This window comes from Podarcis gaigeae, assembly GCF_964106915.1.
Source record: "Podarcis gaigeae genome assembly, chromosome: 10".
NCBI lineage: Eukaryota > Metazoa > Chordata > Lepidosauria > Squamata > Lacertidae > Podarcis > Podarcis gaigeae.
The window spans coordinates 27,395,532-27,421,504 of record NC_139686.1 but is presented as its reverse complement, the minus strand read 5'-3'; the positions used below and the strand labels follow the sequence as shown (position 1 = coordinate 27,421,504).

The window sequence follows — 25,973 nt, the reverse complement described above, 5'->3', positions numbered from 1 at the left end:
GCTGTCAATTTTCTGATGAGAGAAACAGTGCTGAAAGAATTGAAAGCAAAATCCGTTGAACAATAGTTGCAGAATAGTATGCTCATAGCAAGAGTTCAGGGAGCAAGGGTGGTACTGAGAGCTTGTCCTTCGTTTTTCTTCGGCTTTCCATTTGCCATCAAAAAGTTCAATAAGCCCCCAGATTTTGGGAAACTGGGCACACAGGCTGTTTAAAAAGCAGAGTATGCAAAAAAATGTCAAACCATGGGAATTGGGGTTTGTTTGTTTTTTGCTTCTTTTAAAGAGCACCGTAAAAAAAAAAAAAAGCATATTGCTTCTGTCTTCTGTTGTTGAAGGTATAATTTCCACACCTCGCTATTCCCTTTAGGCTACTTTCAGCCTTCTAAGAATTACTCGCTGATCTCAGGTTACAAGTGACACACATGGCATGCATGGTTCGAAAAGCAACTTCTGAACCTGCTGGTCTTTGTCAGATTAATTTAGCATCTGTCCATGTCTGTTAGAGCTCCAGCATCCTCTTGTAGGAATGTGTGGATTTGGAATGGTACAAGGAAGTTTTCTAAAATGGGAAGAGCAGCTGGCTTTTCCAGACCTAGCCCCCTTTCTCACCATCTCCCATCCCCTATGCTGACAGTCAGCATTAATCCTCCTAAGTTTGACTGGAACAGCTGAGAGCATGCATCCTGCATAGCTCAAGGCCTCTTGGTGGATTCAGATTGCTTTCTTTCCTCCTCTCTCCCTTTCTCACTTCAGTTCTGATTCAAGCAGCTGTCTCTGTCTGGGTTAAATGCAGAGAGAGAAGTGTTAAATGATACGATCATATATTTGGTTATGTTAAAAAAAAACCAACCCCACAAAAAACTTCATTGCAGATATCAGTGTAGCCTCTTTCTTTCCCCTCCCTTTGCATCCTCAAAAAAAAAGGGGGGGATTTGCTATGCTAATCCCAGCACCTGTCTCTGCCTGGGACAGTAAAAAAAGCAAAAGTAAAAAGGTCTGGGGGTGGAGGGTAACACAGCCTCGTATACTTTTTTGCTGTCCCAGATTGTGTTCCCTCTGACGCACCTAGTGCCCAGAACATATATCTCTTTGGCTCCTATGTGCTTGCTTGCTTGCTTTCTCCCTCTTCGCCCATTACTGCATTCCGTTCTTCCTGATTGTCATTCTGTGCTTCTGGGAACTGCAGGAGAATTGTTCGTCTTCAGTTTAGGATTCCTAACTTATGAGGTTCCGTTCATTTATGTGTGCCTTGGTTTAGCTGTGCTGGATCTCAAGGGGAGGGGGAGGCAGAAAGGCTGATCTGAAGCCATTCGGGCAATTCATGTATATTTTCAGCTGAGCTAGTATCAACCTGCGTATAGACCCAGAGGCCTGAGCCAAGTATTGCACAGCACTGCCAGGGACCTGTGCTCAAGACTGCAGGAGGGGAGACGCAGACTCAGAGTTCCCGTTTCTTTGTCTGCCTGGTATACAGCTGGAGAAGCCTTTGGCTATGTATGGTGTATATTGCATGGATTACCAATACCCCGTTGTCCAGGTAAGTAGAGAAAAGATCACAACTGAATGTTGTTCATGTTTCCAGTTGTACATTGTTAGCTCCCTGCATTGCTTTGAGAGGAGGCTGATATTTTTCCAGGCTCAGCTGTTTTGGTTTATCCAGATACACTTTTTCAAAAGTACTGCATTTACCTTTTGCTGAAGTTGGCATCTGAGTTGAAAGCTTGAGGATCAGAGTCTTATGGGAGAAATTTACATTTTACGGAGGAGGTTGTTCCTGATATAAATTCCAAGGATATATATGTGCATTTTTAAGGAGTGAGAAATTATTAACATTAAAATCCACCATATGGCATTCTTGAGATTTTCTTATTGGTTGATGAGTGCTGCATCACTAAGGAGCATGTGACTTGAAGATACCTCCTTTCTAGCTCCAACAACCAGAAGAGTGATATTTCTATCTCAAACTCATTCCTAGTGAGCTGATGTGCTATAACTATTCTGATTCACCTTATCCCTCACTACAAAAGTCCAGTGTTAATGTCCTGATAAAAACAAAGTGAAATGTATTTGTTCTTGTAAGTGTTTCAGACATTTTTAAGAGCAAGAACAATAATAAGGATGGGAATGTTTGATAACATTCTCATTATTTTTAATAACTTTTTTCCCCTTTTGGAAATCCTAAGGCTTAGTCAAGGTTCTGGTATCCTAAGCCTCTTTGTATGTTGAACAGACATCATTTTTAGAAATTTCCTGCTCATATAGCAAGTCTGAGAATGACAGCTTTTTGTATTAATAGGAATGACCATTCATTTTGCTCCATATTATTTCGAATAAGTATTATAGTAGCTGATTCTAAGGTGGCTACTATATGAACTGCCTTTAGTTATCTGGCATGTTTCTTTCTGGGGATTTTTCTTCTTTTTCAATGCCACATGTGACATGCTGGTTTTATTACAGTCGTTACTGTTAAGGCTCCAATCCTCTATACAGTTACTTGAGAACAAATCCCATTCAACTCATTGGGATTTACTTATGAGTAGATATGACTGGGACCACAATGTAATTTTTTGTTCATCAGAATTGTCAGTGCTCCACAGTAAGGTATTGATTCCTGTGATAACAGTTTTATCTCAATTTAATGTGTAATCATTGTGAAGAACTGGGCCAGGAGAACTATATATTTGTACCACGGGAGAGGTTCTAAAGTAATCAGTTGGTATTTCATACCCAAGAAATAGAGAATAATTTTTGCAATCTGATTATATCTGAGAAGAGCGGGTAATCACCTATTATGTCATTGTGTTTCTGTTTTTATATTTCCCACAGAAGTCAATATCTGAAGTCTGTCTTGTATATTTTGATAGTTATTGGTAGCAGTTACACACACTTGAATAGTGGTGATAAAATTTACGCTTCATGCTTTAAAGGGACGTGTTTTTAACCATTTCAGTGATTATGTTATCTCTGCATTCCTTCTATTTGAAACTTTTAGTGCATCGGATTTTCCATATTTTAGTTCTTTCTTTTACTGATCTTGAAGCCGTCTGGAATGATTAATCACTGGTGTATGGAGGAGTGAAGTTTTGAACAACCTTCACCATTGTGTAAATAATTGGGTGATCAGTTAATCTTGAAGCATTTTTAAAGTTTAATACCAGATTTTTGCATATTTAAATAATAATTCTGACATGTTCCCATCATCAGTTAGATCTCTGTTTTCTGCTGCTCAAAATATACCATCTGCCTAGACCCAGAATCCACATCCTTCATAGTATTTCCGTTGTGATTGCATTTATTCTTAGAATGCAGAATTGTGTGTTTCTGTTTAGGAGTCATGGAGTACTTCTATTCAGAATGACAAAGTGCTTGATGAGCTCTTGGGCTACAGCTTGGAATAGAAAGAATTCATACAGAAGCATATGGAAGACTTCTGGTAGACATTATCTGTAATAATACGACCGACATGCAGAAATATGAGCTATAAGCCTGTGTCTTTGTTCAGAAGATAAATTAGTATATAGGATCTTGTTAGACTACTATGCGCTTAAGGTCATGTGATTCTACATTAAATGTATCTCTTGGTTGTCAACATTTATTCTAATAAATGTGCTTTGTGTACTGTATTCCTAAATACAGATTGGAGATTTGTTCCCTCTCTGTTTGAGCCAGTACAGAAATGTAGATAATTTACCTTAAAATGTAAATCTTATCCTTTCCCTGTGAAACCCTTCATGAATATGGTTAAGAGAATGGGTTGATTACCCAAAGCAGTTAAAAATAGAGAGCATTTCCTTCAGCACTCCAGATATAATACTAAATGCTGAAAGTATCCAATTTAAGGTTTGGTCTGCTTGCCTGTGAAGGGACGCGGGTGGCGCTGTGGGTTAAATCACAGAGCCTAGGACTTGCTGATCAGAAGGTCGGCGGTTCGAATCCCCACGATGGGGTGAGCTCCCGTTGCTCGGTCCCTGCTCCTGCCAACCTAGCAGTTTGAAAGCACGTCAAAGTGCAAGTAGATAAATAGGTACCGCTCCGGCGGGAAGGTAAACAGCGTTTCCGTGCGCTGCTCTGGTTCACCAGAAGTAGCTTAGTCATGCTGGCCACATGACCCGGAAGCTGTACGCCGGCTCCCTCGGCCAATAAAGCGAGATGAGTGCTGCAACCCCAGAGTCGGTCATGACTGGACCTAATGGTCAGGGGTCCCTTTACCTTTACCTTTACCTTTACCTGCTTGCCTGTATTAAATACACTGTTTTTCAGACTTTTTTTGATGACCCATCACATAGCCATCACTGTTGCACACGAGTAAATACCTGAAATGCAGTCTGAGAAAGCCTGCAAATATAAAAAAGATGGTTAGCTCATTGGTATGAACAAGTCTTGCAGGCCTTCGCACTAGCAGGCCTAAGGAGGTTGGTGGGCAGAGAGAGAACGTTCAAACACAAAGATTGCTTGAATGTGCCAGCAACATGTCCTCCACTTTTCTTAAGAGGCATATAAAAATATCCTCCCAACATTCTAGCTGCTATGCTACGAAGGATCTTGCCTTGCATTATGCATAAATCAGCTGGGTTCATATGTTAAAGATGGGGAATCAGTAATCAGTTATTAGTTCATGTATTCATTTTCTTACATTTATATCCCACCTTTCAAATGGAGTAAGGTTACCAGACGTCCCCGTTTCCCAGGGACAGTCCCTGGATTTACTAATCAGCCCCCTGACAAAATCCATCTATTTAGTAGGAAGTTGAAAAGTTGCCCCTGGATTCATTGAAAAAAATATGGCAACCTTGTTATGGAGCCCAATATGGCATACATGTACAGTGGTACCTCGGGTTACATACACTTCAGGTTACATACACTTCAGGTTACAGACTCCGCTAACCCAGAAATAGTGCTTCAGGTTAAGAACTTTGCTTCAGGATAAGAACAGAAATCGTGCTCCGGCAGTGCGGCAGCAGCAGAAGGCCCCATTAGCTAAAGTGGTGCTTCAGGTTAAGAACAGTTTCAGGTTAAGTACGGGCATCCGGAACGAATTAAGTACTTAACCTGAGGTACCACTGTAGTTCCAAGGTGATCACCCACCAAATACTAACCAGACCCAAATCTACTTAGGTTGAACAAGGTGTTGCCCCCATGTGCTTTCAGACTGTACCCTGTGACCAGTGGGCACCTGTCCAAGCTAGGTGTGGAGTATCTGTTCTGCTGGTAGTGCAGAGCTCTGAAGTGCATGTGGTGTGATGTGATGAGGTAACACTCCCTTCCTATGAAAAGAAAGCTGTACATAACATTATTGGCGCTACCTGAATTTGTTCTAACTTACTAGCAGAAACATACTTGGAGCTGCACTAAAAGGCTAAGATTACCCCCTTTCAATCTACTGATTATTTTTTATTAATAAGACTTCTGCACTGCCCTTATCATTCATGGCCTCAGAGCAGCTCACAATAAGAAAAGAAAACCAAAGGAATAAAAGCAATAACAATAAAAAGCAGTGGATAACAATTGCCATGGGCAATTGTTCAAGAGCTTTGGATGGCAGTTGGGCCTTTTGTCGGGTTCTTCTTCGTTATTTTCTATTATCCCAGTAGAATTTGTAGATTGGATATAAGAACTGTGTTCAAGAGTAGTGGCTGATTATGGATTGGATATCTTTTAGGAAAGCTGTATTGCTGAGAAGTGCCCTTGAAGAAGGTCTTGAAAAAAACACATTGGGCATTTCCTGTGTCGTGAGGAAAGTTTACTGTTTTAGAAATGATACAAATGTGCATTACCCCTTTACCTTCAATGTTTTTATTTCTTGTGTTTAGTGCTCCCCCATTTTTGCCTTTGGCTGTTGGTTAGTAGACAGTAGATTTAAGAGGGATTGGCATTAGGTTAAAAGTTTGGAATATGATTATATTTTTGTTATCTGCACTTGAAATTGCTGTCCTCATGCTGATGGACTTCACCGACACATTTTGGGGAGTTCTCAGTTATGCTGCATCAATGCAGGTGAGTCTGATGCTATGGGTTTTGTAACTCAGACTGTAGGGAAAATATTAATGAAGGGCCTTTTCATCAGAAATGAAAAAAAAAAAAAATTTAATGTCCCCAGAGAGAGAAGGATCAAATGGCTTTATCTCAAATGACCTTAATAAATGGATTTCTTTGATTCTAAGCACAGGAGGAAAATCAACATGTTAAGGTTAATATTATTCCACATGTTGTAAACAATGTAGACTGTGATTCCACAAACCCACATGTTGGTTTGGGAGAAATAAATCTATGCTGTCGCTATCCTAGTCTACCTAAAGGCCAAGCAAGAGGTTCAGAGTTGCCCTTAAAATTGCAGTTTATGATGAAAGTGGGGTGATTTAGCCTTGCTATAACCGTAATAGACCCACATGCTTTGCATGAAGGAAGGGCTTGGGAATGCAGACACAATAACTTCCTTGAGCTTACCTAAGCTAAGGACACCCCACCTCTGCAATGATGAATTCTCAGGATGAACCTATCTGGGATCAGGTCATTTCTATAGTGGTACACAAGGATTTGTTTGGGATATCAAAAATTGGTTAAGAAACCGCCAAATTTAATCAAATAGGAGTTTGTATTGCGACCAGTTGGGAAAATTTCCCATCTCCTTACAAGATGTACTACAGGCAGCTAAGAAACATGGATTAATGTAGCCTTTAGTTCTCCATATACTTAGCTTGCATTCCATTATTCTTTCTGCTTGCAGAACATGAAATCTTGGCACTTACACATTACTTTTATGGTGACAGTTGTTCTCCAATGATAGAAATTTAAAACCTCTCTCTTCCCGCCCCCAATTGTAGACTAATGAGTCACAGATATCTAGGCCTTGCCATTCATTACTAAAAAGAATTACCTGTACTGTAGTCAGAGACATACTTGTGCTATTTTTGACAGATTTAAATTTTATACAGAAGCCAATACATTAAACATAAGTACTCCATCTTTCTTCTCTTCCTTTCCCCTCTGTGGGTGGGCAATGTTGTAATATGGGGGTGGAGATGGTGAAGATAACAGATGGTTGTAACTTTTGTAAAGCATTGTTAATCACAGTCAAACAGGGAAAAAACAGCCTTTCTTGAAGACCCAGATATGATGTTAATTCCATATTCTGTTGTTCCATCCAAGTGACTACTTTTGAGGGAAACACATGGCTTTTAATTAGCCGAATCTATGTATTGGAGAGACATTGAAACAATAAATTTAATCAGTATAGCCTAATAGTGTGTAATAGACTGAGCTAGGAATCAGTCCCTGGCTCATCCCTCACTTCTGTCATAAACTTGGTAAGTAGCATTAGGCAAGCTGGAGATAGAAAAGACCTGGTGTCAGTGGGTGACATCTTTGGGCTGTTGGCCCTGCTGGAAATCCTGTTTTGGGTCCTCTTTTCTCTCATTCTTCTGATGAGCATCAGGTGGCAGTCATTGCAGTTGCCCACCATGCTGAATAATGCTGTGTTGCATCATGGGGAGTTAGTGTTGGTTCCCCATTGCTCATTGGAAGAAGCAGTGCTTGTTAAGCCTGCCTACCTATCCCCTATCTGGTGTGAACCAAGTGAGCTACCAGAGGGAAGGCCATTGACATTATCCTGTTCTCTGGTTATTATGGGGACACTCTTGCTTCTAAGGACTATCCCTTTTCTCTTCCAGTTCCTGGGTGTGAGACTCAGAGAGGGATGTGGAGACTGTTGCTTCATGGGCAGAGGGATGTTGAGCTGGAAAGGAGGAGAGTGGAGAAGTAGAGAAGAAGGATGAGGCTGAGAGAAGGAGGGTGGCTGTGGAAGGGAAAGCCCTTTGGGGGAACTGTGACAACACACGGTGACAGGATTTCAGAGAAAGAGAGAAGGGTGCCCACCCACTGCAGGCTCTACCATGGCATGACCAGCAAGTGACCCCCAACAGACTTACAGCCAATTGAATGTAACCCTCCAAAGAAGAAGTTTCCCATCCCTGGTCTAAGGAATAGATCTATCCCAAAGGGAGTGTTAGCTGCATGGCAGATACTAGGGCAGTGAAATTGGTGGTCTTGCTCTTTTTGTCGTTGTACATTGGACAACAAATTTTTTTATTAAAGGATTGATAGGAAAGGGGAGTGGCTTTGAAGATCTGAACATAGAAAGAGTGAGTGTGAAAGCTGAGTTGCCTTAGTTCAACATACTGGTGTGTCTTTTTAAAGGTGTGAGGGAGCAAAGCAATTAACAGGATGCTATGCCCTTGGATATTTTTGGTGCTCAGTTGATGGCCTTTACCACTCAACCCCCCACCCACCACAAACCCTGTATCTTGTGAGTGTCTTTTCCCAAGCTTGAGTATAAAAATTGCTTCCACCTTGCTTGTTTTTTACTTGTGAATTATCTAGCATAGTGCTAAAAGCTACTATAGATTTATATACTTTGACAGAATAAGCACACACGTCAAGGCTGCCTGTTCAGATGCAGGCTTTTCTTTAGGATACATGCTATTCATCTTTTGAACAGATGAAGGCAGAGTTGTGATGTGTAGGGTTTTCCCCCCCACAAGAAACAATTATTTATAGAGACAATCTGAATTTTACCTCCCAGTGTGAATCACATCACCTTTGTAGAATTGACTCTGTGGTTCTTTCCCCGTAAATTTGTTGTCGTTTAGTCGTGTCTGACTCTTCGTGACCCCATGGACCAGAGCACGCCAGGGCCTAAATATTGTGTTTTACCAACTGGTCCCGTGCAGCAGGTTTCATGCTAGTATTTTTGCCACAGTTATCTGTAACTCCATAACTTTCAGACTAGATTAAAATTCATGGTGTTACCTTTTAATAATGCACTTTTATTGGAGTTGAGTCTGAGTATGCTTGCTCGTTAGGCAGAGCTGAAAATAGAATAAATCTCAGAGAGCACTGCTGTTGATGGAACTTGCACAGCACTATCCATTCACACCACCATGAGAGGCATCTCTTCAGTGAAGGTGTTGTAGAACGTTTTGATTTCATGAAGCGTGTGCTTGTCTTCTTCGGGCCCTACGTACTGGTTTCCCTCCAAAATGGCCTCTGCCGATCCTGTGGATGTAGTTCTCACAGGGTCATTAAAACAAAAAGAGATTGTGAAGAGCTCCAAAAGGACCTCTTCAGGCTGAGAGGTGGATGGGAAGTAATATAGCAAAGGAAAATGCAGTTCAATGCAAACAAGTGCAATGTTATGCATTTTGGCACACACACAAAAATTAATCTTAATTTCACATGGGGTTTGAACTGGTGGTGATAAGACCCTGGGGTTGTAGCAGAAAGCTCAATGAAGATGTGTGGTAGCTCTGAAAAAGGCCAATTCCATGCTCAGGATCATTAGGAAAGGAACTGAAAATAAAACTGCTGATATAATTCTATTATTAAAAATCTACCATTCAACTGCTTTTGAAATACTGTGTGTAGTTCTGGTCACGTGACTTCAAAAAGGATATCATAGAATTGGAAAAGTTTAAGAAAAGGGCAACCAAAATTATTCCCCTATGAGGAAAGGTTGCAGCATTCGGGACTTTTTAGTGCTGAGAAAAGGCGAGCAAGAGTTGACACAATAGGAGTTTATAAAAAGAGAAAGAGGAGAGAGAAAACTTATTCTCCTTCTCTTATAACACTGCAACATATATGGCCGTCATTGGAATGTTGGAAGTGTCAGGGCAGATACAACGAAGTAGTTCACACAGTGCATGGTTAACCTATGAAACATGTGGAGGCAGCAGTGGCCACCAGCTTGGATGGCTTTAAAAGAGGATTAGACAAATTCATGGAGGAGAAGGTTATCAATAGCTACTAGCTATGCTCTGCCTTCGTGGTTGGAGACAGTCATGTTTCTGAATACTAGTTCCTGGGAACTGCAGGAGGGGAGAGGGCTCTTGTGTTCACTTCCTGCTTGCAGGTTTCCCACTGATGTTGGCCACTGTGGGAACAGGATGCTGGACTAGATGGGGGCAGGGTGAGGCAGAAAAAAAAACATGAACAGAGCAGAATGGCTTCCTAACTGCTCGGCTGCAGCAGCAGCCATGCTGCAAGCACACACATTATGGGGCATTTGTCTCTCCACCCCTGTCCCCCCCCCCCCAATACCTAATCATAAATTGCAGGAGCAAATGCAAAGAATGCAGGAGGAGCCATGTGGAGGAGCCAGCTTGTGGTTTACATGCTGAATGCCCCTGATTTGAATCCAGGGCCCACCTACAAACTACAACAGGAGGGAATTGTGCCCGCCACCATCCATATATTCAGGCACACCTCAGCTGGTCAGCAGGACTGTTTCATGGACCGATAGCCTGATCACTGCATGAGCCAACTAGCACTTTTGGCCCTTTCCCCCTGACCTTAGTATTTCTCCTATGGTGGTGAAGCTGATCTTGTGTCCTACTGCCTTGCTACACTTGGCATTCACTTCTAATGCCTCTTGTTTGCCTGGGTGGAGGATAGAAGGGGCAAAGTGTAGAAACCAGCCCACTGTACAAAAGGTATAATTTGCATTTCTTTGTTCCATCTACTTTTCCTTTGGCCCCACCTATTGGTGGCATATGGTCCCTGGAAAGTTGTGGCCCTTCAGGATGAAAAATGTTCCCCACCCCTGGAAGGAGCATAAATGTAAAATGGTAGTATGTACAGCATTTCTGTTGGTTGCATTTGCCACTATTTGGAGCTGATTTCTAGCATCTGTAATGCCTTTTCCTACTTCTTTCTGCTGGTTTTACAATATGTGGTTGCTCTGCATGTCATTATTCCATAGTTGTAGGAAATGGTGGTGGTGTGGTGCAGCCTGAGGTTTTGATACTGTACATTAAACTAGGCAGAAAGCAGATATATGAGGGGGGTGTGTGTGTGTGTGCGCACACCACACAAAAAAGAGTATTTTTCTGCTTCCTCTACTGAAAAAACGGTGTTTGGATGAGAGTCCCACAGATTGCATATGCATCAGCTTTGTTTTTTAAAATAAATTTTCATTACTTTTGCCCTGTTTGAGCTCCAGTGTTCATAATATGAGCTGCTTTTTAAAAAATAAAATAAAATTAATAGAAACTTTTCTGAAAAAAGAACCAGGATTCCCTCTGGGGATGTGCGCATATATCAAGTTACTAGGGTAACTGTAATTCTGGATCTAATACATAATCAGACACGCAGTATTTTTTCCATGGAGCCAAATAAACAAAAAAGAGCACGAGAATACAAATTATTATTTATTAAATTTCTATACCGCACTTCATCCAAAGATCACAGGCTGGTGTACAACATAAAAACACAAAAAAACCTGTGGTGGGATGCTGTATTTGTATATTTACAATTCTGATTTAATATGTTTTTTTAATTGAATGCTACCAACCGAGCTCTAACAGTGTGGTGGCATATAAATGTAAATAAAGAAAGCAGAAGCCACAGTCAGGCATCTTCTTGGGGGAGCCCTGTAGCCATGTTCATTTCAGCATCAAAAAGTATATTGGATAAACCAAAACCACACCAAGCAAAACCATATTTTCCGGGGCGTTTGCTTCCTTTCAGATTTAAGCGCGCTCTCTCTCTCTCCCCCTCTCCCCCACATTGGCAGTTCTCTTTCTCTGTTTATTAATATCACTTGGGCTGGAAGAAGCTCTGCCTTGAGAGAAGAGAAAAAAGCAGCAAAGCCAACCGCCCTAATGGGCGCCGAGTTCAGTTAGGGTTTCATCTAGGACGACATTGCCCGTGTCCAAGGTGCGTGGAGGTGACATTGCAGGTATTCCTTTTGTGTAGAAGAGAGTTCCGCCCGCCATGTGCAAGCGTGCCCGGGCAGCTGGAAGGGCTTGGAGCTCTTTTGTTACCCGGAGCTGTGCTGTCTACGCCTCCTTGACTGGATCGAGGCTCTGGCGCCCGCCCGCGCTTCCACCGCGGCCCGAGTAATCCTATACCCGTAGGCGCGCAGAGCCCGGAAAGAGGATGCCAGCAGTATCCCAGAGGCCCCTCTGCTTGACTCCGAACTGGCTCTGCAAGCGTCCAGGCGGGGACGGGGGACGGGGAGGAGGAGGAGGCGGGCCTTGGCTCTGATTAATTACCTTAGGCATTCGGGGGAGGGACTTCCAGCCGCCATCTGGCTGAGATATGGGAGGGAGCTGCGGAGAGGGCGGGCGGGGGAGAGACAGCCAGAGAGGAAGAGAAAAGAAAGGAAGAAACACGAGAGAAGAAAGGGAGGAAAACCGGGATCAAGGGGAACCCCCCGCTCCTTCTGGGTCGCCATTCGGAGACGGGGCGCAAAGCAAATAGGCAAAGGGTTCTGCCACAGCCCCACCTGGCGGAAGGGTCTTTCTTTCCCCTTTCTCCAACACCTCCCTCCCCCCGTTTTGGTTTATGGAGAAAAAGAAAATGGTCACTCAGGTAAGGCTGCGTTTCTGTGGTGCTGCTGCCTGCCTGCGCCGCGGCCCCTGCCATCCCCGCACAACTCCGAGCACGGGGAAACGGGAGTGTCTTGCAGCGGCTTCGCCTCCTGCGGGGGGGGGGGAAGAGCAACAAAATAAAATAAAAATGGTGCCGCCTTATAACGTTCGCTCTAAGCTGCGGGAAGATTGCCGTACATGGGAGTGTGTGTGTGTGTATGTGTGCGCGCAGCCATCCCTGTTCATTCTGCTCCATAGCAAATTCCTGTTTCCTGTGCTGTGCAGCTGCAGCTCAGGAAAGACCCTGTGGGGATTTGTCTACCTCTTTGTCTTGGCTTGGAGGGGGAGGGGGGGAGAGGGACTGCAGAGGTACGGAGGGCTTTGCTACCAAATTGCAATGGCACGAGGGGCTTCCTTCTCCCTGGGGTCCTGGTGCAGTTTGCATAAGGCTACTAGAGGATTGGATTCTGAGTTTCTTTTCAGAATGAATCGCTTCCATGCGGGCATGCGTTCCTTTCTTGAATCAATAATATTAGGTTTGGGATATTTGTTCGTTTGTTTATTTATTCATTTGTTCATTCTTGCTCTTAGCAGCTTAGGTTTCCTTCGGGAACCAACTAATGATATGTAGCAGTATGTAGTGGCCATAGTGCGATATGATCCTTGAGGTTCATTCTGTTTTACTCATCAAATCTACCTTCTCTTAACACCCCACCCCCTGCATAGCAGCGGTGCAGTGGGGGGCATACGCAGGTCTTCTTGCAGGTTTGGCTGAACCTGCATTTTAATGACTTCTCTGGGACAAACAAAGGTAAACACCCCCCACCCCAACCATTTCCCCAGGTGTCTTGTCTAAGCTGAATGCTCTCCAAGCTGTGATGTATGTTTCAGCTAGGCATAGACACAGGAAGGCAGCTGCCTATAATTTCTCAAGGAAACAGCGTTGGCACTGAAGGCAGGTGAGGATTTCTCAGGGAATTTGCCCAGTGTTGAAGAGCAGTCATTTTTCCTGCTCTGCAAGGGGTGTTATATGATGCTGCTTGTCATTTAGAGCCTTGGCGAGTGGGAAGGAGGTGTTTTTTGTTTTTAAAGAAAGCATGGAAATCTCCCAAGTTGACATAGAAAGGTAGTATAGGAATTAAGAGAATTCAACAAAGGGGGAGGGCAGTAAACAGAGGAGGTCAGGAAGCAACATCATTAGAGCCAGACTTCTTTACTGTTTGCAGTTATATAATGCCCTGCAGTACCATGCAGAGATGGGTACCTTTGGGGGGGATATTCCCAAGGCAATTTTTTTTAGTAAACTTTTAATCATACAAATTTGATACATTCTTTGGAATCTTGCATCATTTGACATGTAACTTTTGTAACATCACACATATATGCATCACTGTTATTTAAAATTAAATCTCTGTTAAGCTTTGATGAGATCATGCATGACCGACTTCAGGGAGCACTGTATTCCAGATGACTGGCTCAGAAGGAGGTTGCTACAAGCCTGGTACCAGCTTGGTTTCTTTACCAGCTTGGTTTCTTCAGCCCTCAGACTTGCATTGATTTTAGTGGTTCAAAGGCAGGGATATCTAGCCATTCACGGGCCCATTGCAGCTCTTCCTCTTTACTACAGACTCTCATTACTGTATTTATAATCTTTTTAAAAAATCCAAGATACATGTATTGGGACAAATAACAGTTTCAAGGGGTTCTCTAGGACAGGCTTCCTCCACCTGCTGTACTCCAGATATTTTGGACTACAACTCCCATCAGCCCCAGTCAGCATGATTATGGAGTCTAGGGCTGATGAGAGTTGTAGCCTAAAGCATTTCGGCACCACCACATTCGGGAGGCTGCCCAGCAACATCATCCAAAGGCCTTCTCGGTATTTTTGTAGTTAGATTTTTTCTTTTCAGTGTAGCTCGTGTTCTTATATAATAAGCATTGTTAGGCATATGAAACCTGGTGTGTGTTTAGCTCCCCCCCCCATAGGCATTGTGCAGTGTATGTATGGTTCCACATTTGTATAGCTGCTTTTCGTAGGTCTGAACTCATGATTAACATATAGAACTGTCCAAGAAATCCTGGAGTAAAGATAGGCATATGTTGATATTCTTGTCATGTGCACAGAAAGTGAAAAGGCTTATAAGCTTATCAAGGAAGCTTAGAGGACTCCCACATGCATAGGCTGAGGAAAGTCTGTTCTGTTTGTCCTAGAGAAAAGAGAGAAGGAAGTAGAAGCTGATATTAAGACTCAAGAAAGGCCATTCTTAACTAGCCTTGGCTTTGTGACCCTAACCTTAGTGTACATAACAGGGGCATGGAACCTATGGACCTCCACATATTTCTGGACTACAACTCGCATCATCCCTGAGCATTGGCCATGCTGGCTGGGGCAAATGGGAGTCTAGGACCACAGTATACAATATATAATTTTCAATTTGGTTTTGAACGTTTGTGCCATATTTATACTTTAATTGCACAAACAACCTGATAAATATAATGTTTATCTGTAATCCCACATTAAGAAAGCAGTGTTTTGGTTGAATGAGTTAGCATGGCTGCATGAGAGAATGGACTTCCTTGGTTCATCCTAGGTGCTTTTTTTTTAACCTTTAGGACAGCTTTCCCCAACATGATACTCTCCAGATGTTTTGGACTATAGTTACCATCATCCCTGTCCATGATGACTGGATTTGATGGGCTTTGTAGTTCCAATCAACTGGAGGGCACTATGCTGCAAAAAAACTTTAAGGTGGCATTATGGAATAATTCCTGAAGGTGCACACATTCTTGTAATCCATACTTTGGCTGTTGTGTTCAGAACTGCTGATCACAAGTCATGTCTCAATGGGCCTTCGTTACATCAATTGCTTTTGGAGTCTCTTGAATCAGTTGCTGGAGCCTCATGTACACAAGCATTTTTGGTTAGTATTATGACACCAGTTAGATTGGCTCTTTTCAGAGTATGTTTCCATGAGCAAGAACCAAATTAGTTGCTCTAACCATATTAGTTGCTCTAATTACTTTGGTGAATGGGATAAGCTTCTGCGTCCAAATATGTTCAGATACTTTTTTTTTTTTGTAAGAGAATAGTACCATTTGCACAACATATTGGTGGTGTACTACTGCTGGTATAAACGGTCTCTTCTGGGGATGTGTGCTCCAGTGGGAGAGGATGGAGTGAGTGCCTCTTGGTTCACTCCTGTACAATATGGTCATATGTCTAAGACTGGATTGAGAGGCAGTAGGGAAGTGTTACAGAATCTGCCACTTGCACTCGAAACTGACAATTTAATGTGTATTTCTGCATTTACAGTGTGTTAATGTATAAGTACACTTCATCAGTGAAGTACCATTAAAATAGATGCAGAGAACTGAAGTTGGTACTAAAATAGCATTTGTTGGCTGGAATGCTTTAAAAATAAGAGCCCCATGTTTCTAATTATGTGTGAAACCTTCGTCACAAAAGTGCCCCAGATTTGTTCCTTAGGCCTCATTTAGGTGAATTTAGCCTGAACTCAGCCCAGATAGTCCTGCAGATGAAATGGAAAGTGGAGAGAGAGGGAATTATATATGTTAAAGGAGTTTCCTTTTTTTGGCTATACTTTGAAATTACTAGCGTCTGGAGAACAAAAACGCCCTCCCTTTCTTTCTTGGACAGCCCAGTGCCTTGCTGGCGTTTTATTCAGTATCTGTTTCCAATCAGAGATGAGAAAGAGGGGGTAGGTACTGTACTGAGCTTCCAGGAGAACGGAAAAGGGCGTGCTGCCCCTTTAAAGCTGTTCAGCAAGCCCATGTGGCAGTAGCCCGTTCTGGAGTGTGTTCCTGTGCAATGAATCACTCATTCCATTGTCTGCTCCCCCTCCCCTCCTGCTTGGAGAAATGGAGTCTTTCACCTGGGCTCCTGCCTGCTTACAGTCCCTACTCTTTAGGTAGGGGGAGGGGATGGTCTCCGTAATTAAAAGCAGACGGAGGAGAGCTGCTGCTCCTTTCAAAGCTATGCCGTGCTGAATGAGCCGCAAGCTGGGGAGTGGCACTTTTGCCCTTCCTGGTGGGGAAGAGGTAGTAGCATTCTGAGAGGGTAGGGCAGGGCGGCTGGCATTTCTCTTTTCTGGAAGTTCAGGATCTCCTTGAAGGATTATTTGTCTCCATTTTGTAAGCCCTCTGAAATGATTTGACTCCATTCTGTCAGCGGCACCCCCCCACAGCTCTCCACCCCCATTCTTGGGGTGGGGGTGGGGGCTCCAGCTAGCACCGTTTATGTTGGCATGTGCTCGACTAGCTGCACTGTGCCCAGAACTCAGAGAGGTGTTGGTTTTATGGATTTCAGACTCGCTCCGGTTTTTTGGTGTTTTTTTTTTTTTTAAATGAACCAGCAGCTGCTTCATATTTTCCAACCATTCTCTCCCCCCCTTTCCTTTGCTTCCCCCTCCATTATAACCCGTTCCTTGCCAGGCCCCACGCCAGCCTGTGACAAACAACTGTAGCCAGACACTGCAATCCCAGCCTGCTTTTTATAAAAGCACGAATGCAGGAGTTCCTTAAATGGAGATTTGATTTAAATCTGAGCAGCGTTCTGCTTGGCAGTGTTCTGATTCATTAGAGGCTGTGTGTGCTTACCATCCCTCCATCTTCTCCCTTACCCATATCTGTTTTATGATCTTTCCCTGCTCACCCTACAGTCATAGCCAGGCCAGTGAATGCATCTTTGTTAACCTTACAATGGGATTAGGGTGGGTGCTGTATGTAGAATGGGGACAGTTGCAAGGGTGATGGTTACCTTGTACTAACCATAAGCATTCTCTTATATGAAATTACAGTATCTCCTTTGTTTATACTTAAAATGCACACATTCAAGACAGCTGCTGCTCCTCCCCTTGCAATATGTTGCAGGATTATTCTCATTCTCTGCCTGCCAACACTACAAGTAATGTATTATATGCTTCTCTTATTCTTTCCCCCTTCTATAAGTTCCCCCTTATATCTGCTAACACTCTCAAGCACTTTCCTGTGTTATAGTTCACCTTTTATGGGTTATCATGTACACTTGAAATAAGGCCTTTCCTGATGCAGTTTCATTTTCCTCCCTTGTTTTGATGGCAGAATTCACACTAATCTGCTTCCTTCTCAGTAAAGATTGTCACTGTCAAACCATCTCATTGTCTGAGTTTGACCTTCAGTGGACTTTACCAGTGGTCCCTGGCATGGCATAGGGTTTTGCTAAAAGTTAATTGGTGCTATAGCATGTGGCATGCATTGTTTTGAACCATCTGGGTTTATATCTATTCCATGTGCTACAGGGCTCCCTTGTGTAGACAACATTGCCCCCCCCCTTTTCTTCTTGTCACACTAGATCTTCCTAATGATCATACTAGTTTGACTTCATCTTTTAGAAATGTTTAGATATTGTGGTTAAGTGCAGGCGATTGACTTAATAACTTAAATTCAAACAATCCAGCTGATTTCGGAGAAGTGTAATAAAGGCATACTTGTGCTGCTGGGAAAAACCCATACCTGCAGGCCACTTTTCTAAGAGGAAATGAACAATAGCACCCTTGCCTGAAATGTAGGGCTATATTAAAACCTGTTAATTGCAGCTTGAAGAAAACTACTTACAGGTGGCCTAGGCATGCCAGATCCTAGAGGGAATCCTTGAAATCCCTCCTTACTGGGGATTTTTAAACTGGTCTGGATCTGGACAGATTGTTTTATGCCCTTGTTGCTCCATAGTCTCAGGAAGTCGGAAGCTGTTTTTAATGAGCCTAAGCTGGGAAGTTGTATAAAGGGGAATCTGATACACCAGTGCCATTTGCTCAAATCTGTGTCCCAAGAATAAGCCGTAGCAATTTAATAGATTTCTAGTTGTGGAAATAAGGTAGCTTAGAAAGATAGAGCTCAGGACTGGGGATTGATAGATCAGGATTCTATTTCTGGCTGGAAAGTCTATTGCAGCCATTAGATTAATACTGTTGCAAACATGTAAAGTATTGGTTCGATATCCTTTGAAGAAGAGGTCCCAACATGATTTATTAGCTTAATGGACTGTGGAGAGTTGGCCAGAGTCATTTACAGATAAAGGCACATGATGGCTCCCTGTGGAAGCACATCTTCTGGCTATACTGATAAAAGCATGAGTTCTTCATGATGGCTGAGATTACAGTGAATTAATACTGTGCATCTTCTAATTGGAAAGCTTGGCCTGCTTGTGAGAAAAGTAATTGGAGGACATGATATGTATATGTGGGCATTTCTGACCAATAGGGAGCTGATCTGCTGTCAGCTGCAGCTGCTTCCTTCTTCCTTCTTCCTCTCCAGCTTCTATGCTTTTTTTGCCATTTCTTTCTATTTGCTTGGTTGCTTCAATATATTTTGATCTGAAAAAAAGAAAAAGAGTAATGTGTATGTGCCAAGGTCACCCAAATTGTCTAAGTCAAGTTGACTTTAGTTGACTCTGTAAATTAAGAAGTGTGGAATTATTACTCTGCCCCCGCAGTTTCTGTGGCGTTACCATACATTGAATGCACCCTTTCAAGCATAATATTTGCACTGACATTCCCAGAAGCTGCTTTTTAAAATGGATGCAGAGTTCTTCAAGCTGCTGAACTCTTTGTTAATACCAAGTATTCTGACTGAATGGGAGTAGATTATAGAATGTAAACCTGTGCCTGGAAAATCACCCCCTTCTCCACTTGTCAAACACAGCCCTTTTCTCCCCTAAAACGTTTCCCTCCAAATTTCTTCAGCAAAGCCACTACAGTCTTACCTCCCACATCTTTTACTTTGGTGAACCTTCCCCCATTCTCACTGTTACCCTGAGGGATGCTGTGGTTTTCTAGCCAAGCCATATACACCCGTCATGATGCTCACGCAAGATGACAGGAGCTGCATTAGGAGTGCAGAATTACTTCCCAGTCTGTATGAGCTAGTTGCACCTTATGAGTTGTTATTGCAGGGTCAAACATTCCCTGGTGTGGGAATTAAGGGTTTTCTAACCCTGCTACGAGCAATTGTTTAATTGTTTTTCCTTTCTCTGGGTTCTCTTTAAAGTGCATAATGACCCTACCCTGGTTGATCTCGCTGGTGTCATGTCTGAGGGAGAATGGACTCTGTCAGCTGAGTTATTAGTTCTGGCTTAGTTATGCTCTTCCTTTGGCTTAGTTAGGCTTTGCTATCAGCTAGAGAACACTGACCTGCTCTACTCCAACTTGAAATAATAATCCCTCTTAACTTGCAAAAGAATCCATTATACGGTAGCCACAGAATACAACATTAGTTATTTAAAAACTAGAGAGTGTATAGGAAGGCTCTGGTTTAGTCTGCAATAAAAAGGTGACACCAACCTTCCCCAATCCGGTGCCTGCAAAATGCTAACCCATCAGCCTCAGCTAGCACAGTGTTAGGGAAACCGTACACAGAAACTTAGTGACTGCTTCACAACAGTTTGTTTCTGTAGCTCAGGTGATGGAGCATGAGACTCTTAATCTCAATGTGGGGGTTTGAGCCCCACATTGGGCAAAATATTTCTGCACTGCAGAAGGTTGGACTAGATGACCCTTGTATTTCCTTCCAACTCTACAATTCTTTGGTTTTTTCCTTCAATATCTGCCACAACCTGATAATGTGCAGGGTGTGATGTGAGACATACTTGGGAGTAAGTTTGTGCACATGTATGTGTGTTCAGTGCACTTTTTAAGAAAAAAAGTCTTTGTATATTTTATGGAATGCTAAGTCCTTTCCAGTGTTTCTGACAAATCACATTAGGAAGCATGTGAAGTCAAGATCAGTAATCTATTGCGGATTGATAGTGAGAGTGTTTTTTTTAATCCTATGATGACAGTAACAAGATTCTGCTCTAGAGACCGTAGTCTTCACATTTGGATTTTAAGCTAATTCACATTGGTCTGCAGCAACTACCTTTGGCTGACTTTATTTTTGTTGGAATTTTGGAGCACTTGGAGGGTTTAGTGAGTCTATTTAGTTATTTACAATTCAGTTAAAACATTTTCATCAACTATAAGGTTGTCTTGATGGGTAAGAAGATTTTAAAGCATTTTAAAATATTTTTTAATAGCATTGCTTATAAAAACTGCAGGTAAGAACCATTTTAAAAGAGGCAAATCCCTCATCTATTATGATGTCTTCTGTGACACATCGTCTAAAAACAAATGTCCTTTTTTCTTAGACCTGTTGTTTTTCTCACGTGCAGACTTAATTAATTGACTTAAACTCACAAAACTAATCAACTAAGATTTATGCAATCATTATATAGCCCCTGTTATTGTTTTGCTTGTAGACTGAACCATTGTTTTAGCCAGTTTTGCTTCGGTTTCTAATTGCCACACCTCCTACATCAAACAGTACAATTCTTAGCACTTTTCATTCTCCTATATTGCATCAAAACTGGATGTAACACAGGTAAATAAGAATAAATTGGGTTAAAAAATCTGTCAGCTGTAAGGTTCCCTTTCCTCAGAGTCTGGGTGGCAGCTTCTTAATACTGTATAGAGGTAGCAAATAATCTAAGGAAAGGGAACTGGCACATGGATTCAGGTCTCATTTTGTATGCAGAAGCGATGTACCTATGTAGATTCAAAGGTGAGAGTGGGAGAAGGGAGCAAAGGGAATGATCTCATAACCAGTTAGAAGCAAGGTGATTCTGATGAGAAGAGGAGAGGAAAAACATTAGCGCAGTTAATGGGAACTTGAAAGAGATGTAGGGGAAGAATGGCAGAATCAGTACAAAGACTCTACCAGCATAGAAAGAGGTGATTTTAATATTAGCACTGTGTGAGAGTGCCATTGCACCTATATATGTTGTCCTTGAAAATTTACTGAAGCCATAATCACACATAGCATTAGTAGTGTAGTAATCCCGCCCCTGTTGAATTCTCTTGCACTGCTAAAGTATTTATATAAATATTGGATCCATGTGGGCAGGGACAGCAACATGAATGTGATATGCGTAGCTCAGTAGCGTGGCAGTACATTGAGACCCAATTGTTCCCTCTTTGTTGTACCATCCATAGTCCAAGTCCTCAAAGAGCATTCTTCTGGTCTACACAACTGTGGTTGCTCCCCTGAATGCTCATCAGAAAGCCAGGTCTCCACAGTGTTAGAAACTCAGATTTATAAGCTAGGTGCCAAACAACACCTTAAATCTAGGTTACGGTCGCCACAATGGAATTTCTGTTCTCCAGGGGGTTGGATTAGATGACTCTCGAGGTTCCTTCCAATGCTGTGATTCTATGATCCCAACTACATTGCTTGATTTTAGCTTGCTCTTACAACAATTCACTTGTCCTGGTATGCAATAAGGAGAAACAAACACAGTGGAAATGGAAATTGTATTAACCATGAACTAAGACAAAGGTTTTTAAACTGTGGCTAATTTCTAACACTGTGCACAAAGGGCACATGGATTGTCATGTGCCGGTATGAGTACTTGTATACACACATGGAAAACAGCTTGCTTCCTATATATTAACATATATATTTTATTAGGCTTGCAATCCTTCTAAACTGTTCCCTACATTTCAGTTGGTCCATGACAATCTCCTAATGAATATCACTGGTGCAGATGTGGCTATTTAATCAAATTTAAATGAATAATGTGCAGAAAGTATGTGTATGTGTGTATACATGTGTATCTTTACCTCTTTTAAGATTTAGTACAATAAGAAGCAGAAGGTAAAAAAAAAAATACCAACAGATATCAAATCATAGCATGACTCTCTCCACATCGACACTTTTTTAGGACTGCTTCAAACATCACAGCTGTTCTATGTGGTTAGCAGTGACATGTGAGAAATTGCGTGCAAACTACATAAAGAATACCATATGTGATTCCACTATTGGCTGTGGCTTTCCAGAATTGGAAATGTAGCAAAATAAATGCATGTGTGATCATTGCGTGGAACAGTTGGCATGTAGCTTGCATGCAAGTTATTAAGCAGAAGTGCTTATCCTGTAGGAGTTAATGTTTGAAGAAACCCTGGGAGAATGGGAAATTAGGGGTGAAGATTTAACTCTCTCTCTGATTTGGGGGTTTAAGGTAAAAACTGGGAAGAAGGCTACAAATAGAAGACCATCTTCCAAACCCTCAAGAGTAGAAGACCAGGAAGCCAGGGGAGTGTGTTTTTCAGCACACAGTGCCGTTCTTTTTCTTTTTATTGGCAACAAGCAGTCAAAAAGTATAGAGCAGTTGTTGAGGTTGATGTGATGCAGATGATGGGAAGGAAAATGGCCCCAGAATGCAGACAGTGGCACTGTTTTTGAAAATCATACTGAGTTTTCCTCACTGGAATGAAATGTTTCTGTTTTTGTGTGTGAGAGAATGAATCTTTCTTGAGAGTCTTAGAATTCTCAGAGTGTTAGGTACTGATGTGCTAAAGAGATAAGAGCTATAGCTAGATGATAGGTGGAGACAGTGCAATAGCAGTTTCTTTTTGTTTTCTTCCCCATAGATAAGGAAGCCTATTAGTCCTTTTGTAAACTAAACCCCAGTGCAGAAATAGTGCAGCTCTGATGCGGGGACTAAAATTACTTTGCTCCAATATAAATTATATGCACATCTGGCAAAAAAGAATTCAACAAGAGGCTTAAGTTGGGAGGACCCTGAGGAATAACCTGAGTGGGATGGTTGTCTGAAAAATTACTGTAGGTATGCTTTTGTTATTTAATAGTAAGCAGTGAATCGGAAAGGAATAGCTAGTGATTAAGCTGTGAAATGCCATCCGATATCTGGATATGAATTGTGTTTATTTGAACAGACTGCAGAGCATTGCAGTGACTTCAAATGAGAAATTTTCTACTGTATAGGGTTACTTTAAGGTGTCACACATCTTTCCATATGGCGATAGTGCCAGGCAAGAACTTTAGAAAGGAATTGGTGATACACATATAATGTATTGTTGAATGAGTAACTTCCAAGTTCATTATCATTCTGGAAGCTGATTCAGATAAACATTAGAGTGCTTGACATTCATAAGCCAGGTATGGAAAAATGGGAGTCCTCTGAATTGTGTTATTTATTCTTGCACTAAGGAGAGAGAGAAATGGCATATTAAATCATTTTTTAGATGAGTATGTGTGACATATTGCACATATGAATAATTGGTTTAAAGGTGTGATCAAATTGCTTCAGTATCTAATTCACCTGTAAGGAGATCTTCACATACACCTAATTTGTTAATTTTTCCAGCTACCTGTCTAGTATGAGATTGTGATTAATTCATCATTGCAATATGTGTCTTGCAGAAATATATATACGTATATATAAAACCCAGTAAATACTCACTTTTCCTATTCACTGATACTCCGAATTCTGGCTGCTGCATCATATCAGATCTATAGCTTTATCTGACTTCCCAGCTCCTTCAGACATTTTCAGTTCCTGTTCAGCCTTCTCGAGACTTGCCTCCAGCATCCATAGCAACTCCCTTTATCCCTGCCTTGCACAAAGTCTGTTCCTTTCAGTTCCTGTATATTACCCCAAATAATGTGCTTTGTTCTGAAAGCTTTGGCCACTTGGATCTCCCTCTTGTGCTCCAGTTTTTCGTGAACAATCGGTGTGTAGGCTGAGAGGGTAATGCGTCATTGCTCACAGAAAAGCCCTCTAAGCAGTAATATCCAGTCACAATGGCATAGGGGCCTCTTCAGATAATATTAGTGAAATGCATGGGACTGCCCTTAAAGATGTCTCTTATGTTTCAGCTGCTGCAGAATGCTGTGCTTTGGAGACATCATCATTAGCATTGTCACACTGGCTTTTAATTAGCATCCAAGTTCTTCATAGATTGGGACCCATGTACCTGTCTCTTTCAGTAGGAGCCTCCATGATTTCTGTGCTTCTGTTCTGTCTACATTTCTTGATTGTACGAAGATAAAACGTTGGCCACAAGGATTAGAGTCTTTGGCTAAAAAATGAACTACAGTAGAAGGCATTGGGTTGGTTTGGCACTTGTTTTGTTCTCTCTCTCTGTGTAGCTGCTGCTAATTTTATATTTTTTCAATTGTTTTTATATGAACTGTTCTGTGTTGTGAAAGGATGGCACATAAATGTATTAAACAAAGTTTTAAAACCTTGTAATTTTATATTGGAATGGAAAAGGAATGTTTGGATACCAACCCTTCTGTCCCCTCCCATCTCTCCATTGAGGATGGAGGAATGCTGCGTTAACTTAAGGACCTTGTGTTTGTTTGAGTTCAGGGTCTGTCAGTTTATTTGGTGTTTGAGGAAGGAGCGGTAAACTCAAGGCCTGTTCAACATTTCTCCCAATCTCAAATCCAGGGCGCATGAAGTATTATTTGAACTGGAGCCTTTTACTGCTACTCACTTCCAACCATGAGGTCTACAAATACAGAAACCCTTACCAGGTTGGGTTTTAGTATGCCTGGAGTACAGTTACTGCTAGGGCTTATAATTCATTTAATTGATCTTGCAGTTTTTAGAAAATGAAAGGAAAATTCAGTGTTTCTCTTGTGAGTTTGGAAAAGGACATGCAGAATAACAAATGGACAGAACTTTTTCTTCTAGCAACTGACTTGTAATGAATGCTCAGGTAGTCTCATTACCTTTAACCTTGATACTAAAACAGGACATTTTTGCTGGCAGCCCCAGGTAGTGTCTAATTCCACCCTCCGTCATAACCATATTAGAGGTTTACTGTGATGCTTAAACACTGATCTGAAAGAATCTGATATACATACATTAAATAAATAAGTTGTCCTCCGCCTCACCCTAGGCAGAAATCTGCTTTACTAAAATCACCCATTTTCAAGTGAAGGAAACAAAGAGTGCTTCAGTAGCTAACTTGATTTACTAAACCAGCTCACTCCCTTGAAATTCTAGAATGAAAGGAGTAGTATGCCAGTGCTATAAAATAAAACCAGTTATGCAAAAGACATAAAGAAAATAGGCTCTTACTAATTGGAAGCATGTAGCATTTTTTTGTCAGAAAGCTTTTCACAAATGTTATCTTGCAGAGCGAGAGAGTTACTGTCAGGTGAGCAACAAATAACACAGTGTAGGAAGAGAAATGGTTGGGGGTGGTCAATGGACTTGCCTCTGGGTTAAGTGGTTGGTAATCTGGCACAGAAGGCTGCATTCAAGATTTCATTTTATTAAAAAATGAACCTAACCATTGGGGAGGAAGCTAGTAGCATAAAGGTGATAGAAATTAATAAAGTGTGGCTTTAATATATCTGTTCTTTTGTATTAAAAAGATGAATAATTTGGGTGGAGGGGAGCTGCTTTGATGTTTCCATAGAAGTGGCCGTGGTAATATAATCAATTGGTGTCTGTTCCATAATATGGTAGGGCTGGGTCTTCCAAATCTTCCTTCAGCGCATTGCTGGCTCTGCTGTTTGGAAGGTAACTGAAGCTGCAACAATGACAAACTGTTGGATTTCTCAGGTGCCCAGTGGAGGCTTCAGAAAGGAGGGGGCATTGGACAGGATGCGGTCGTGGCCTTCCAGTATTAGTGTATGCTTTTATCCTAATAGAGTTCTTATTGGGATGGCTGTGTCCTGAAATATTTATTGGCCTGTTTAAATATTAAATGCCATGAAGGCCGTACAGCATGATGGTAATTCTGGTGCCTCAGGGGATAG

The 25,973-nt window shown here is 41.8% G+C and overlaps 1 protein-coding gene across 29 annotated transcripts in view; it reads left to right on the top strand.

The window, feature by feature from the left end:
- The window catches only part of RBFOX2 (RNA binding fox-1 homolog 2), a 174,653-nt gene that overhangs the window by 66,623 nt on the left and 82,057 nt on the right, over positions 1 to 25,973 (top strand). For 5 of the 29 annotated variants that reach the window (XM_083700700.1, XM_083700705.1, XM_083700702.1 and 2 more), the window contains exon 1: positions 5,799 to 12,366. The exons of 20 other annotated variants lie outside the window; for them this stretch is intronic. In XM_083700700.1, coding sequence (XP_083556826.1) covers positions 12,340 to 12,366 — 27 coding nt within the window. In that variant the 5' untranslated portion in view covers positions 5,799 to 12,339. Of the gene's footprint in view, positions 1 to 1,052; positions 1,538 to 5,798; positions 12,367 to 25,973 lie in introns of those variants that run through there. 4 more of the 29 variants (XM_083700701.1, XM_083700704.1, XM_083700694.1 and 1 more) reach the window with 4 other exon arrangements.